Below are 14,021 nucleotides of genomic sequence, written 5' to 3' on the forward strand. Positions count from 1 at the left end.
TACTCATCATGCAAACTAAACAAGTAGAACGGTCTAGACAAAATGAAACAAGTGGAAAGAATTTATGTTAATAATAGTTAATAAATAATCAATAAAGAAGAGAGTTAGAGCAAAGTGGAAGATGATGAGTAGTGACCAAATTAAACTGGAATACAGCATATGTTGTTGTTTATGCTAATGTACTACCAACTTTCTTGTTTTTATATTATTATTATTATTAATAATTATCCGTTTGGGAATTTCAATTGTCAAATGGAAAAAAATAAAAAATTAATGGCGGTGTATGCGTTGTTGAGTGGCTTGTTCTGGAAGGCGCCAGGAGAGGAGTAAATGTGTGTGGTTGTTGTAATGACACGTGACCATCACTTTTCTTAAACGTGGCGCCAACCCAAGCAAGACATGTCTATCTCTTCAGTTTTCGATTTCCAGGGAAGCGCGCCATCCATTGCCAAAGCTATAAAGTTTTTTGAATTTTTGTTGGTGCAGCATTTCTCAATCTAATAGTTTAAATATTAATTTAACATGAATTTAAATTTTATTTTAAAATATAAATTTTAAATTCTTAATATTTTTTTTATAAAATAAATTAGATCATTTTTAATAATTTTTTTTTTACTTTTAAATTATATAATATCACATTATGCATATTTGATATTATTTTTAAGAAATATTTTTAATTTTTCAAAAAATTAACTCAAAATTTTTCAAGAAGTAAAAAGTATGAATTTTTTTTATTCTAAAAAATTATTTTATGACTATTATTAATTTTTTTTATTTCAAAATAAAAGAGATCATTATGCCATTTTTATTTTTGATTATGTAAAAAATATTTTCTGCTTTTTGTTGAAAATATTAGTTTTTCACTATTATTTTCACACAATATTTCATCTGTAAAAAATATTAATCTCTTTCACTATTTTCACATAATATTTCATCCTGCAGCATAAATCCTTTTTAGATATTTTTTTATCATTTTATTATTTTATTTTTATTATTAAATTTATATTTAATATTATTTGTGATATAAAATCTCAGTTTGGTTTTACATGTAGTTTTATTTTTATATAGTTTGCTATTTTTTTATAGTTGTTACAACAAATTCTTGACCCCAAATAAAAAAAAAGAGAATTCTAATAAGAATGGTAAAAATAAAAAATAACAACAAAATATACATGACACACATTTCATATTTATTTTTTATTTTTACCTACTATATCATACACAATAAAATACCACATACTAATTACACAATTGCCTAATAAAATTATAAATAAAATACAATTATTTTCTAATGATATTAAACAGGAAGAACCAAATATTAAAAATGTTTAAAAAATAAAAATAATAAAAGAATAAATAAAAAATTAATTATAATTTTAGAGATTAAGTTATTTAAAATTAATATTTACTATTAAAAAATATTAATTGTCATAATTATTTTAATATTCATTTTTTTATATAAAAAAATATATTTTTTGTATCATTTGTTCAAATATTATAATTTTAAAATAAATATTTTTATAATTAAAAATTTAAATATAAAATAATTTATTTATAAACTATGAATAAAAATTTTATATATTTTTTTAAAGAATTTATTTAGATTGTTTACTATTAGACACATTTTAACGGTCCAAGGCAAGGAATTTTTGGTCAAGTCCAAATTGATATTAACCTTAAAGAAATAAAAAAGGAAACAAGTGGGCCACTCAATCCCATTTAAAAAAAAAAAAACGGAACGTATAAATTCTCGTATCGTTTTCTTCTGTTCGTTCTTTTAGCGGAATGGAATGAATGAATGAAAGAGGAGTTTCCAAAAATAAACAAGAAAAGAAACCTGACATTCAAATTACGCCATGTTCATCCTCAACAATAATCTTAGCTTATCAATATTTATTCAATTTACGTTCCCCATTATAACTTTTTCCATTATGTATGTTGAAACAAAGCCAAGAACAACAGCAGATAATAACAACGAACGCTGATTGATTACGATTGCAATAAGCATGATTGCTTCAAGGATTGGTCACTCCCTCTCACGCTATTCTCGTGCTAAAGTGAGCCTTCTTCTTCTTTTGTTTTCTTTTGCTCCCGCTATGTTTTCTCTTGAATTCAAGTGTTTGCATTATTTCATTCATTTATTTTTAGGAAAAAAAAATAAAAAAGTGTGGATGCATATTTATATATATGCTTATAGAATTTGTTGCAACGCGATGCTGGAAGAGCAACCGTTTTGAAGGGTTATGGCTATGTTGCTTCTTCTTCATTCGGAGGAGCTCCTTTTCTTGCTGCTACTACTATTACCAATGGTTTCACTTCCAATTTAATACTGCATAGGCTTCATCGGCTCTTTTCCAGCATTAATAATGCCCCAAAGAAAAAAAGTAAGTGCAAGGAAAAAAGTGTTTCCTTTTGTTGTGTGCTGATGCAATTTTCATTTGCATGCATTGCGGTTGTTGTTAGTGTGCTAATACTGTCATTTCTTGAGTTTGATTTTTTATTGCATTTCTCTTTTGGCAGATTATGAGAACTACTATCCCAAGGGAAAGAAAGAAATTCCAAAAGAAGATCAGCAGAAATCTAAGTCTAAAGAAGGTATAAAGTTAATGCATTAGGTGACATTGTTCATTAATGTCTGCCTAATGTGTACTTTTGCTTTCAAAATATCAAGTTTGGTAGATGCTTATGCTAATAGGTTAAGTTCTAATGGATTGATATATAGTTCTCAACTTTGCATAACAGTTAATGATGAATACTTAAAACACTTGATATCTTATTCATTTCAGATGAATCCAACACAAACAAAGATAACAAAACTGACAATCATGAAAAATTTCAAGAGAACTTGAAGAAACAACTTCACAATATCATCACACCTTTGTTGATGATGTTGGTACTTCTTTCATCTGCTCCTTTACCTGAACATGAACTCCAGAAGGTAAGCATAATTGTGTTTATACACTACCAGTTAATAGGACTTTTATTTTTTGCGGAGTGTCCCTGCTTGATAACTAGAACATGAACCTAACAATGTGATTATTGTCAATGAGACATCTCATTTTGCGAGAATTTTGTTGTTTCTTATGTTTCACTGCTCTTCTTGACATGGATGGAACTTCGATTGTTTGCAGATTAGTTTCCAGGAGTTTAAAACAAAGCTTTTGGAGGAAGGAGTAGTAGACCACATTGTTGTTTCAAACAAGTCAGTTGCCAAAATCTATGTAAAGGGCTCTCACCATAATGGAACAGGAGATCATGTTGATGAAGGGAAAACCCTTCCTGCAACAGTTGAAACTGGAGGCCAATATAAATACTATTTCATCATAGGCAGCGTCGAGTCCTTCGAGGAGAAGCTAGAGGAAGCACAGGAAGCACTCAACATTCACCCTCATGATTATATTCCTGTTACATATACTTCTGACGTTTATTGGTACCAAGAGTTATTGAGATTTGCTCCAACACTTTTGCTTTTGGGATCTCTCGTGTATATGGGGAGAAGAGTGCAAGGTGGGTTTGGTGTTGGTGGGGGCAACAACAAAGGTGCTAGTGGAATTTTCAACTTAGGAAAAGCCCGTGTAACTAAAGTGGATAAACATGCAAAAAACAAGGTTGAATCTCTTATGATTTTCCCTTTGTAAATAAGATGGATGTTGATTTCTGTATCCAGTTTGAGATTCAATCTTTTTCAGGTCTACTTTAAAGATGTTGCTGGGTGTGATGAGGCAAAGCAAGAAATCATGGAGTTTGTGCATTTGTTAAAGAATCCAAAGAAATATGAAGAACTTGGTGCAAAAATTCCAAAAGGTGCTCTTCTTGTTGGGCCTCCAGGCACAGGGAAAACACTCTTAGCAAAAGCAACTGCAGGGGAATCCGGTGTGCCTTTTCTATCTATATCTGGTTCTGATTTTCTGGAGATGTTTGTTGGTGTTGGACCCTCAAGGGTGAGAAGCTTGTTCCAGGAAGCAAGGCAATGTGCTCCAAGTATAGTATTCATTGATGAGATTGATGCAATAGGTAGAGCCAGGGGACGTGGAAGCTTCTCTGGTGGCAATGATGAGCGCGAAAGTACATTGAATCAATTGTTGGTGGAGATGGATGGTTTTGGAACCACTTCTGGGATTGTTGTGCTTGCTGGCACAAATAGACCTGATATCTTGGACAAAGCTCTGCTTAGGCCTGGCAGATTCGATCGCCAGATTAGCATCGATAGGCCTGATATTAAGGGTCGCAACCAGATATTTCAAATCTACTTGAAGAGGATCAAACTAGACCATGATCCGTCATATTATTCACAGAGGCTTGCAGCACTTACCCCTGGATTTGCTGGAGCAGACATTGCCAATGTCTGCAATGAAGCTGCACTGATTGCTGCAAGAAGCCAGAATACTTGCGTCACTATGGAACATTTTGAGGCAGCAATTGATAGGATTATTGGTGGATTGGAGAAGAAGAACATGGTAAGTAGTCTTTAGAGTTCATACTTCATACCATGGAACTCATGATGATTATGTCTATTTATGAATAATTGAATATGAACATTCATTACTGACACTGAAGTAGCACTAAATTGAAAAATGTTGAACCTATTTGGAATGGAACACTCCCCCTGGCCCCTCTACTGAGCTTCCACATTGGAATGTATGTTTCTCAACCAGGTAGTAAGCATGTTGGAAAGGCGTACCGTTGCTTACCATGAATCTGGCCATGTTGTTGCAGCATGGTTCTTGGAACACGCTCAACCATTGTTGAAAGTAACCATAGTTCCTCGCGGTACAGCAGCTCTTGGGTTTGCGCAGTATGTTCCCAGTGAGAATCTCCTAATGACAAAGGAGCAGCTTCTTGATGAGATTTGTGGGATCCTTGGTGGTAGGGCTGCGGAGCAGGTAGTTTTCTCTTTTCCCTCCATGTTTACACTAATTTTTGTTTTCTAGAACAATGATATAGCCTCCTAATAATCCTCCTAAATATCATGTTGAATAGTAAATGAAGGAAAAGGTAGATATAGTAGATGAAATAAGTGTCTTGGAATCTTAAAAAATAATGAATTCTTTCTCTAATTAGAAAGACGTTTAGGAGGATTAATTAGGAAGGAAAATCAGTTCTCTTCAATGAGTAGAACTAGTTCTTTATTGGTATCTTCTTCATGAGATGTTGTTTACCAACCTTGAAAACCATGCATGCATGAGACTAATGATAGTTTGGTTTCTAAATGCAGGTTCTGATTGGAAGAATCTCAACAGGAGCACAAAATGACTTGGAAAAAGTGACTAAGTTGATGTATGACCAAGTAACAGTGTATGGCTTCAGTGACAAAGTTGGTCTGCTCTCTTTCCCTCAGAGAGGAGAATGGATGACCAAACCATACGGCGATGGCACCGCCGCCCTCATCGACGCCGAGGTTCGAGAATGGGTTGCCAAAGCATATCAGCGTACTGTGAACCTCATTGAGGAACACAAGGATCAAGTGGCTCAAATTGCTGAGTTGCTGCTACAAAAGGAAGTGCTATACAGGGATGATTTGGTTCAAGTTTTGGGCGAAAGACCATTCAAGTCTAGTGATGAACACAACCATTATGATACTTTCAAGCAAGATTTTCAACTGGACAATGACAACAATGGGCAAGGACCCCATGGTAAATCATAGGATAGGGGCGAGAGTCTTAAAACTTTGAAGTTTCTGTATCTCATTGTACATGCAATTTTGTCTTTATTTCTCACCATATCTTGTATTAAAATCTTATAAAGTCATATTGTTTAACCATTTCTCTTTCTAGTTTCTCAAGTCATAAGAAAATGACTCATACTATTTATTTACCAATGAAAATGAACCTTTGATTTTACTCAATAAAACAAAAGCACCGACACTGCCATGTTTGGCCTTAACTTAACTTGGCATATACTCTCACCAACTTTCTTCTTCTTTTAAATATAGTCTCGTTCTTATTAACTATAGCAGCAAAAGAAATTCAGAAAACAACACGATTATACAAGCTTTTTTCCGAAGCATTAACAACACCACGTGGGATACTTGTCTAAAGTGCTTTGTTTAATTGATAGTTTCAGAATCAATTACCTTCAATGGACGTTGCCGCGTAGGAACAAAGTAAAAGGACAAGGGCAGGTGGTGGAAGCTGAAACATTGAAGCAAGCAACGTGTCAAGTTTTGAGTGGACAACGTGGTACAATTAAAAAAGAAGTGATGTGTCAAGCTTTTCAGTTGGTTCCGTTTTCTACTTCTTTATAACAGGATCGTCAACTTTGAACTGTTACACATTGATCACTCAACGCCATTCCTTTGTTAACCCTCTTTTTTCCTTTCCCTTCTCTCCGTTTTCTTAAATCTGTCATCCTTCTTTCTTTGCTGAAACCTTTATTTACTGTAAGTCCATTAGTTTTCATGCTCTATCTGCCATAGTGTAGTGGTATTACTCTTTCCTTCTGTTATTTTTCTCTTTACTAAAAATGTGAGTGCTTTAATATCTTTTTTCATTTATCATCATTTCTTTTTTGGTTTATGATTGAGACTCTACACTATCAGAAACTGTGATTTAGTTTGTGAGTCTATTTAACCTGCCACTTTCAACACTCTTGTGGATTTACTTCTTTTACTTATCAGTTATGTGTTGATGTTACCATCTTAGTTTCCATTTGGAAATTAGCACATATATGGTCTCTTGAATTTGAAGTCAGTTTTCAATGGCACTCCTTACTGATTTACTTTTCTAATGTGCACTCTTGGAATGCACATTTTTCTTCCTTCTTAAGCATTACACAAGAAAGAAAATTTTTTCATGAAAATTTTTATGTATTCTTCACACAACAATATGCAGTTTCATTCTTGTATCTAAAGTGGTGGTTATCTTTTTTTCTTATTTATTTATTTTTTTCTGCTGGATCGTTGTAATTTAGCCTCTAGAATCTAAAATGGAAAACGGGAATCAGTTCCAGGAAGTTTCAAAGGCCAAATATGATTGTCTTTTGTTTGGTAAGACTTCTAGAACCTGGATGACTTGATCACTTATACTTTCTCATGTGTTTATATTTACATTTTGTTTCATATTTTCAGATCTTGATGATACTCTTTATCCTTTTAGTTCTGGATTATCAGCGCATGTGACAAAAAATATTCAAGGTAATCAATCAGTTAACCACTTTATGATCTCAGTATCTGATTGCTTGTAAGTGTGATAGTTTCTAGGATTGTATTTCAAGTTGTGATTGTTTAATTGAATCATTGCACAGATTACATGCTTCAAACACTTGACATAGAGGATGCTAAAGTTCCTGAATTATGCTATTCACTATACAAGGTTTATGGGACAACAATGGCTGGTCTCAGGGTACAACTCAATTAACCTTCATTAATATTTTTTTTCCCTTTTTCTTCTTATTAATGGTTAATATTATATATGCAATTGTGATGGAATTTAATTAGTCATTTTGCCTCTTTTCTTCTCACCAGGCAATTGGATATGACTTTGACTATGATGACTTTCATGGGTAAATGCCTTTACAAATTTGTCGTGTTTCTATTTGACCATCTTCTAGTATAATCAAGTTATATGAAACAGGCATCTTAATTTTTATTTTCTTTCTTTTTTTTTTTGTGTTGAAAAGCTTTGTTCATGGGAGATTGCCATATAATTTGCTGAAACCTGACCCTATTATTAAGGGAATTTTGCTAAGCTTGCCTATCAGAAAAGTTGTAAGTTCATTTATTCAAATGGATTCACACATGGTTTATAAAATCTCTCTACTACATGTGGATCATTTTATTTATTTATTTGCTATATAGGTTTTCACAAACTCAGATGAGGCACATGCAGGTAGAGTACTTCAAAGGCTTGGACTGGAGGATTGCTTTGAAAGGATCATAAGCTTTGAAACATTAAACCCATTCAACAAGTTGAATGATCCTGAGAACAAACTTGACAATGGAAGTAGAGCAATTAGCACAGGAATATTTGATTTTTATGAGTACTTGAGTAAGCCTGATTCTGATGTTGTGCTTCCAAGGACCCCAGTAGTCTGCAAACCTTTTCAAGATTCATTTGAAAAGGTTTTCAGTTTGGCAAACATTCACCCTCAAAGAACAGTAAGATTGTTAATCTCTTCTGTATCTAATTCGAATTTAGTTTAACCTTTTACGTGATGATCTTGCTCTTTGCATTTTTCTATAACAATCAACATATACCAATTATCATTTCCCTATATCCTTTTGTGACAGATGAAATCATTGTTCATTTCTTTTGCAGTTGTTCTTTGATGACAGTATCCGCAATTTAGCCACGGGCAAATCATTGGGCCTTCACACTGTAGTGGTAATTACTCACTCCATAATTACAATGATGAGCATTAAAGTAAACTTGTTTTAGGATTTTTCATAATGACTAGCATTAAAGTGAACTTGTTTTAGGTTTTATTTTGATGTCCATTTAGTATTGTAGTATGCATTTAAATCCATACAAATCTATTCATTTCATGTGAAATCCAAATATAATATGAATGCAGGTGGGTACTTCTGTTAGAACCGCAGGAGTGGATCATGCATTAGAGAGTATACATAATATGAAGGAAGCATTTCCAGAACTGTGGGAAGCTGCTGAGAAATCTGAAAGGGTCAAGTATTCTAGGAAGGTTTCAATTGAAACATCTGTCATAGCTTAAGCTTATTATACATCTACTTTGTTAACCATCCAATAATGTCATTGTTATTGGAAAGAATGAGATTATGATTATATAAGTGAGTTTTTATTAGCAACTTGTTATTTCCTTTTGTAAAGACAAAGCCAAATACTTCTGTGGCACAAAATATTAAGTAATGAGAAGAAATTGAGAAAATAATTGGCTAATAAAGCATCACAAATAAGTCCGAAATGTAGTAGCTATTATGGACAAGAGATATTCCTTAGTTTCTAGATGTGATAATTTCATGATTCAAGAGGTACTACTACACTAAGAATGATCAATATACTACACATGAAGAATCATGATATGCCATAATGAAAACAGGCTCAATTCTATTTCACTATATCCAAAATAATCAATAGAAAAAAAAGCCTAATAAGGATCAACTATTCAATGAATACTTCTTTCCCGTGAAAGCTTGGAATTTCGGTGCTTCTTGCTTCTGTGATGAATCTTGCTTAGTGATATTCTCAGAAGCCTAATAATAAGAGAGAAAAATTGATTAGCTGCACTTTCAGAAAGGTAAATGTCAATACAAATAATGGTAATCAATGAACCAGAAATTGAAGGGTTTTCTGTCTCTCCGGGAGATTAATATAGCAAAAATTACCTTCGGCAGTGGTCTCTGAGTGTCAAATTTAGCTGCATTTGACCCAAACACAAGTTTTCCAGAATGTCTACGTGAAGTGGTATTCAATGATTTAGAATCAGAGCCTTCCTTTTCATCGTTGCTTTGTTTCTGCTTTTTGTTTGGAGAGGAAGTTTGATCGGCTGATTGTGTTGAACTTGAAGGTTTTCCATCTAAACGTCTTCCGGAGCCAGTGAATGGACTGAATTGCGGAACCTTTGTAGTTGGTGGCTCATCATCTTCAACTGAAATGTAAAGAATAAACTTAAAATCTGTTAAAGAATTTTGCACTAAAGAAAACTGAGCAAACTCTTCTGAGTATTTCAAAGTTGATTGACGAGGGACAACCTTCCGAATGTTTCCTTTTGGATAGAGCACACAGTGCTGGTTTCTCAGGTTCTTTATAATCAAGAGGTGCTGCAAAATCAACTTCACAATCTGTTTCAATTATACTGACTGCAGGAGAGGGTTTTGTTTCAACAATGTCAATGTAATACTTCTTGCTGTTATAAGCAACCATTATAGTGTCACCGGTTGTTAAACATGAGTAATTCCTTAGGGAAGTCTCTAGGCTGTCGACCAGGCGAAAGAAAGGAAATATCAGTTGAGCCAAAAGAAGACGAAGAAGTAGGAGAAGTATAAAGAATACTAACATAGCTTTTGGATTGGTGATATCCAAAAAGTCCTTGGTGTGAGGTTGTAGCTTCACATATGTTCCTTTTGCAAGGCTGGTGTTTCTCACACACACAGTGTCTCCCTCTTGTAGGAGCATGTTTTCCATCATCTGGCGATATGGGTGGAAAAAAAAAAAAACTAGCAATTGTAAGAATAAGTGATTTCATTGGGTAAAAAATATTTTAAAGAAATCAAGGAAAGGAGATCACATACCCAATATGGTATATATATCATCCCTTCATCAGATACGAATTCGAGGACACCGCAGTGAGTGACTTTCCCAGCGGAAGGATTGCTAAGCTGAAACAACATAGGGTAGTCTATGTGCAAGGATGCTGAAAAACATCATTAGTAAAGATCACGACAAGTCTTCAGATGAATAAATCAGGTAATTCAAGAGTGGGAAAAACAACAATTGATTGGTGGAAACCAGAGAATAACAACTAACCGAGGCGATCGAGGGCTGAAGGGGGCATGATGACTGGGGGCAACAAGAATTGTCATGAGAAATTTTATAAGCACAATAAATACATCAAATTTCTATAATACCAAAGATGCAAAATGTAAGATGTCACATACTTTTATCACCCTTTTCCAGATTTGACTGCATAAGATCAAGAGAAATAATAATCAGTTTGAGATCCCATTATGATTATTTATTTATTTTTCTTTCCAGCAAGGGGTGCTATTACAAAGTGCAGATATAAACCCAAATCTAAGTGAAATGTATACAATGTCTTATGAATAGAATGGAAAGCTCTGGCTTGAAAGAGAGTTATGAGATGCATCAAGTCAAAACAATGAGGTACCTTCTCGATGAAGGAGACAGGGTAACAACGATATATCTGTTCAAAGGTTGTATCTAGGTCATCATCACTGAAAGCCTGCAATATTCGACACAGAAACCAGAACAAAAGAGTTAAAAAAAAAACTGTCACAGCAAATTAAAAAAAAGGTAGGGACAGCAAGAGTGTAAGACAGTATTCAATGACACTGATTAACGAAGTCTCCAATCCATTCCAGTTTAAAATTTATGCTTTATTTTCAGAATCTAATCCAGCACTATAGAATACATAAAAAAAAGAAAGAAAAACACTAGTGATCATACCATAGCTAAGGATAAAAGGGAGAAGCTTCCACGCAGTAGAAAGTGCTCCTGAACCAAATAAACAAACACCAAAATAATCCACCATATAAATAAACATATTTAGATAAAGAATCAAAATTTCATGCAGCTCATAGAATCTCACTACAAATCCATGAATCCTATGAAAATCCACCAGCTCAAAAGAGGGGGAAAAAGTGTTTCCTTTATTTATTTATTTTTCTTTCACAGTGAGTAAAAGGAGAAGAAACGTGAGCGTAACAAGAGAAAACAAGAAAGAATGAGTGATCGGTAATGTCACAACAACCTGGAAGAAGAAACACAGTGTGGTCTCTAGTTTTCACTTTGGAGGAAAGTGATGAACACAGAAACACAAGGTTTCGCTGTTTTTATAGTTTAGGACCTCTGCCGTTTGGTTTTCAGTGAAAACTAAAAAAATCTTCGGCTTCCATAACAAGATAACCTCTCTCCCTTTTTTGGGCCCAAACCTGGGCTGGATTAGATCAAGCCCACATTTATTATTTTCGGCCCAATTATGTCTAAAAAAAGATAAATGAAAAGATAATCAGTTTCCAGTAATTAATAATTTTGTTAGCTAGGTTAAGGTTCGTTCTTTCATTCTGTTGATTTTTTGTGGAGAAGCCGAAGAGAGAATTTGAAAGACTGAGACTTTGAAGCTGCAAGTTTATAATTATGGCGAAGCGAGAGCTTTCTAGCACTTTGAGGAACTTGAAGGTAAAAACTTGAACATAAACATGCAAACGCCCTCTTGTTTTTTTGCCCCCTTGTTTTCCAGATTCCAATTTTGAGCTGAAATCTTAGCTGCTGCTTCTTTTAACGACAATTTATTGTTTTGATTAATGGAGGGGGAGGTAACGGTGTTGTTGGTTGTTTTTGTTTGGATATTGTGCAGTTCATGCAGAGGGCGGCGCTGAGAGAAGAGAAAACGAAGAAAGAGGAACTCCAACCTGATCTCGCTGCAACTACCACCGTTACTCGAAGATGGTATTTTTTCGTTTTCTTCTTCATATTTGGTTAATGTAGCTTATTTGTCAGCTCAACAATTTTTTACTGAATTATTGAATTCTCAGCTCATTGTTTTATGATTAGTGATTACAGATTAGCTATTGTTTTTGAAATTTCAAAGTTGTATGCATCTTAGAGTTATCTATGCGCCATGTTTTCCCCATTATTATTTCATTATTTTCAATGGCTTGATGATGAGTGAAGAGTGAAGACAAACATCAGCATCAAGCCTTTGGACTATTCTGGAATTGTTATGATGAAACCACACAAAAATATGAAAATTCTTGGTGAAGTAAAAAAATTGTGCAGCTCTGTACAATAATTTGATTTGTGTTCTATGACACAGAAGACAGTGTGTACCTACTGAATTTTCATTCCACTGCCCACTTCCTAGAAACTCATTATTCTTGAATGAATTGAGCCTTTTACTTTAGTGATTGGTGTATAATGAATTAAACTCCCCATGTTTCAAAGGAGAAAACCTCCTAATTGCAATTATGTGGTCTTAACTCTTATTTAACATCGAGTTACATCTACTGAACAATGAACAGTCAGAATCCTCGTAGTAACTTGTGAATTGTAATGGCATTGGTTTTTCTTGATTGCTGCTTACTAAATCAGCGGTGTTCTTCTAATATTGATAATTAAGCTTTGGAGAATAACTATTGTTTCTAGGTTCTAAGATGGTTGGCAGTAATTACTTTTGGTCTGACGAATATGGGTATCTACTGTTGGGTGGTTTTATCCCTACAAATTTGGACATGTTATTATATCTTACGTGATACAACTTTAGATGAAGTCATGCATATGCTAAAATTTTTCATCGAGATCTGATATATAATTTGCCTTTAACCTGGAACTATCATTTTCATTGCTGTTTTATTTTCCTATTCAGTGTGGTCATAATGGAAGGTGATCCCCATCCAGGGGCAGCAAGAGGTCGTATGTCATTTCAAAGTTTTAATCCTTCTGTTGATGTGAGTGTGAATGATCAATAGTTTCAAAGCTTTTACCGTGTTCTCAATATTGTGCTCTTTCTTGTGATCATGTTTTAATGACAAAGCAATGCCTCTGTAGAAATTAAATGAGGAAGAAGCTAAACTTCAGCAGCCAGCTGCTGAAACTAATATTTCTAGAAATCAAAGTGGAAATGAGTCTTTTAGGTGGGTTTATTTGTCTAAACTTCCAAGTTTTTTTTAATTTATTTCCCTTTTTTTCCCAAACAAGGATCAGAAAATTATACATGTATGATTTTCATGTCTCCTATATGTCATCCTCACTTTCTCTGGTTAAATGAAAATAATAAAAATAGAAAAGGCCGAAATTTTTACTAACTGTGTGAACTTAAATTTGATTCATTGGTTCAGAGAAAACAACTCTACAACAGAAGGTTCGGAACGTGTTAATGGCAATGGGAAAAGGAAACAGGCTGAAGTTAATTGTGAAGAACAATATCCAAACAAATCACCCAAGAATGATGATGATGTTGATAATCAATCTACTCCAAAAAATAGTTTGGGCTCTTTTAGAAAACCAAATGTAGATAAGCTGGACTGGAATGTCCTTCGATCGTCAAAAGCCAAACAAAAAAGATGAGTTCACTGGACATGTGGATTGCTTACAAGAAGTTAGTTTTGGTTCCGTGACATGCTTTAGTTGTGTTTGTACGTTTTGTATTTTGATACATCAATGTATTTGTAATTCAACTAATCTGCTTTTTTGACTTCTTCATCTGAATTTATAGTTGAGGTTCATGATTTACCATGATTTTTAATACTTTTAGATTAAAGGCCAGAAGTCCATGTATTTTACGTTTACCTTATCGTTATATTATTATAATATGTGTTACAGTTGATCATTAATAATTTTGTGTGTTCTACTTTAAGTCATTTTGCTTCT

At 33.8% G+C, this 14,021-nt stretch overlaps 3 protein-coding genes across 5 annotated transcripts; 2 read left to right on the forward strand and 1 right to left on the reverse strand.

Annotated features, from left to right (window-relative positions):
- The first annotated feature begins 2,006 nt into the window (after positions 1-2,006).
- LOC130945674 (ATP-dependent zinc metalloprotease FTSH 10, mitochondrial-like) lies at positions 2,007-13,718 on the forward strand. The gene is made up of 10 exons (XM_057874377.1): positions 2,007-2,057; positions 2,198-2,384; positions 2,521-2,595; positions 2,808-2,938; positions 3,132-3,608; positions 3,690-4,461; positions 4,660-4,883; positions 5,216-5,599; positions 13,209-13,285; positions 13,490-13,718. The coding sequence occupies exons 1-10, from the start codon at positions 2,007-2,009 to the stop codon at positions 13,716-13,718; spliced, it is 2,607 nt and encodes an 868-aa protein (XP_057730360.1).
- On the forward strand, positions 6,286-8,853 carry LOC130944713 (uncharacterized protein C24B11.05-like). The gene is made up of 9 exons (XM_057873188.1): positions 6,286-6,379; positions 6,910-6,985; positions 7,067-7,132; positions 7,243-7,340; positions 7,463-7,500; positions 7,618-7,705; positions 7,796-8,095; positions 8,256-8,321; positions 8,512-8,853. The coding sequence occupies exons 2-9, from the start codon at positions 6,925-6,927 to the stop codon at positions 8,665-8,667; spliced, it is 873 nt and encodes a 290-aa protein (XP_057729171.1). The 5' UTR covers positions 6,286-6,379; positions 6,910-6,924; the 3' UTR covers positions 8,668-8,853.
- On the reverse strand, positions 8,820-11,514 carry LOC130944712 (uncharacterized). Of its 3 annotated transcripts, XM_057873187.1 has the most exons (10): positions 11,404-11,502; positions 11,100-11,147; positions 10,801-10,875; positions 10,571-10,595; positions 10,440-10,472; positions 10,205-10,326; positions 9,970-10,100; positions 9,665-9,888; positions 9,299-9,561; positions 8,823-9,166 (listed from the first exon to the last, which is right to left on the reverse strand). In XM_057873187.1, the coding sequence occupies exons 2-10, from the start codon at positions 11,100-11,102 to the stop codon at positions 9,071-9,073; spliced, it is 972 nt and encodes a 323-aa protein (XP_057729170.1). In that variant the 5' UTR covers positions 11,103-11,147; positions 11,404-11,502; the 3' UTR covers positions 8,823-9,070. The 3 variants fall into 3 exon arrangements, with proteins under 3 accessions (XP_057729169.1, XP_057729168.1, XP_057729170.1); XM_057873186.1 differs by having other exon boundaries at positions 8,820-9,166; positions 9,665-10,100; positions 11,401-11,511; XM_057873185.1 differs by having other exon boundaries at positions 8,821-9,166; positions 9,665-10,100; positions 11,404-11,514.
- Positions 13,719-14,021: the final 303 nt, after the last annotated feature.

This window comes from Arachis stenosperma, chromosome 8 (assembly GCF_014773155.1).
Source record: "Arachis stenosperma cultivar V10309 chromosome 8, arast.V10309.gnm1.PFL2, whole genome shotgun sequence".
Lineage (NCBI taxonomy): Eukaryota > Viridiplantae > Streptophyta > Magnoliopsida > Fabales > Fabaceae > Arachis > Arachis stenosperma.

Coding starts and splice junctions, on each gene's coding strand:
- LOC130945674 (XM_057874377.1), top strand. CDS start 2,007: ATGATTGCTTCAAGGATTGGTCACTCCCTCTCACGCTATTCTCGTGCT. Junction 3,609..3,689: donor ATAAACATGCAAAAAACAAG/GTTGAATCTCTT, acceptor AATCTTTTTCAG/GTCTACTTTAAAGATGTTGC. Junction 5,600..13,208: donor CTTTCAAGCAAGATTTTCAA/CTGGACAATGAC, acceptor TAGAAATTAAAT/GAGGAAGAAGCTAAACTTCA.
- LOC130944713 (XM_057873188.1), top strand. CDS start 6,925: ATGGAAAACGGGAATCAGTTCCAGGAAGTTTCAAAGGCCAAATATGAT. Junction 7,706..7,795: donor GCTTGCCTATCAGAAAAGTT/GTAAGTTCATTT, acceptor TTTGCTATATAG/GTTTTCACAAACTCAGATGA. Junction 8,322..8,511: donor TGGGCCTTCACACTGTAGTG/GTAATTACTCAC, acceptor ATATGAATGCAG/GTGGGTACTTCTGTTAGAAC.
- LOC130944712 (XM_057873186.1), bottom strand. Junction 10,101..10,204: donor TGATATATATACCATATTGG/GTATGTGATCTC, acceptor CCATATCGCCAG/ATGATGGAAAACATGCTCCT. Junction 9,167..9,298: donor CTCAGAGACCACTGCCGAAG/GTAATTTTTGCT, acceptor TCTTATTATTAG/GCTTCTGAGAATATCACTAA.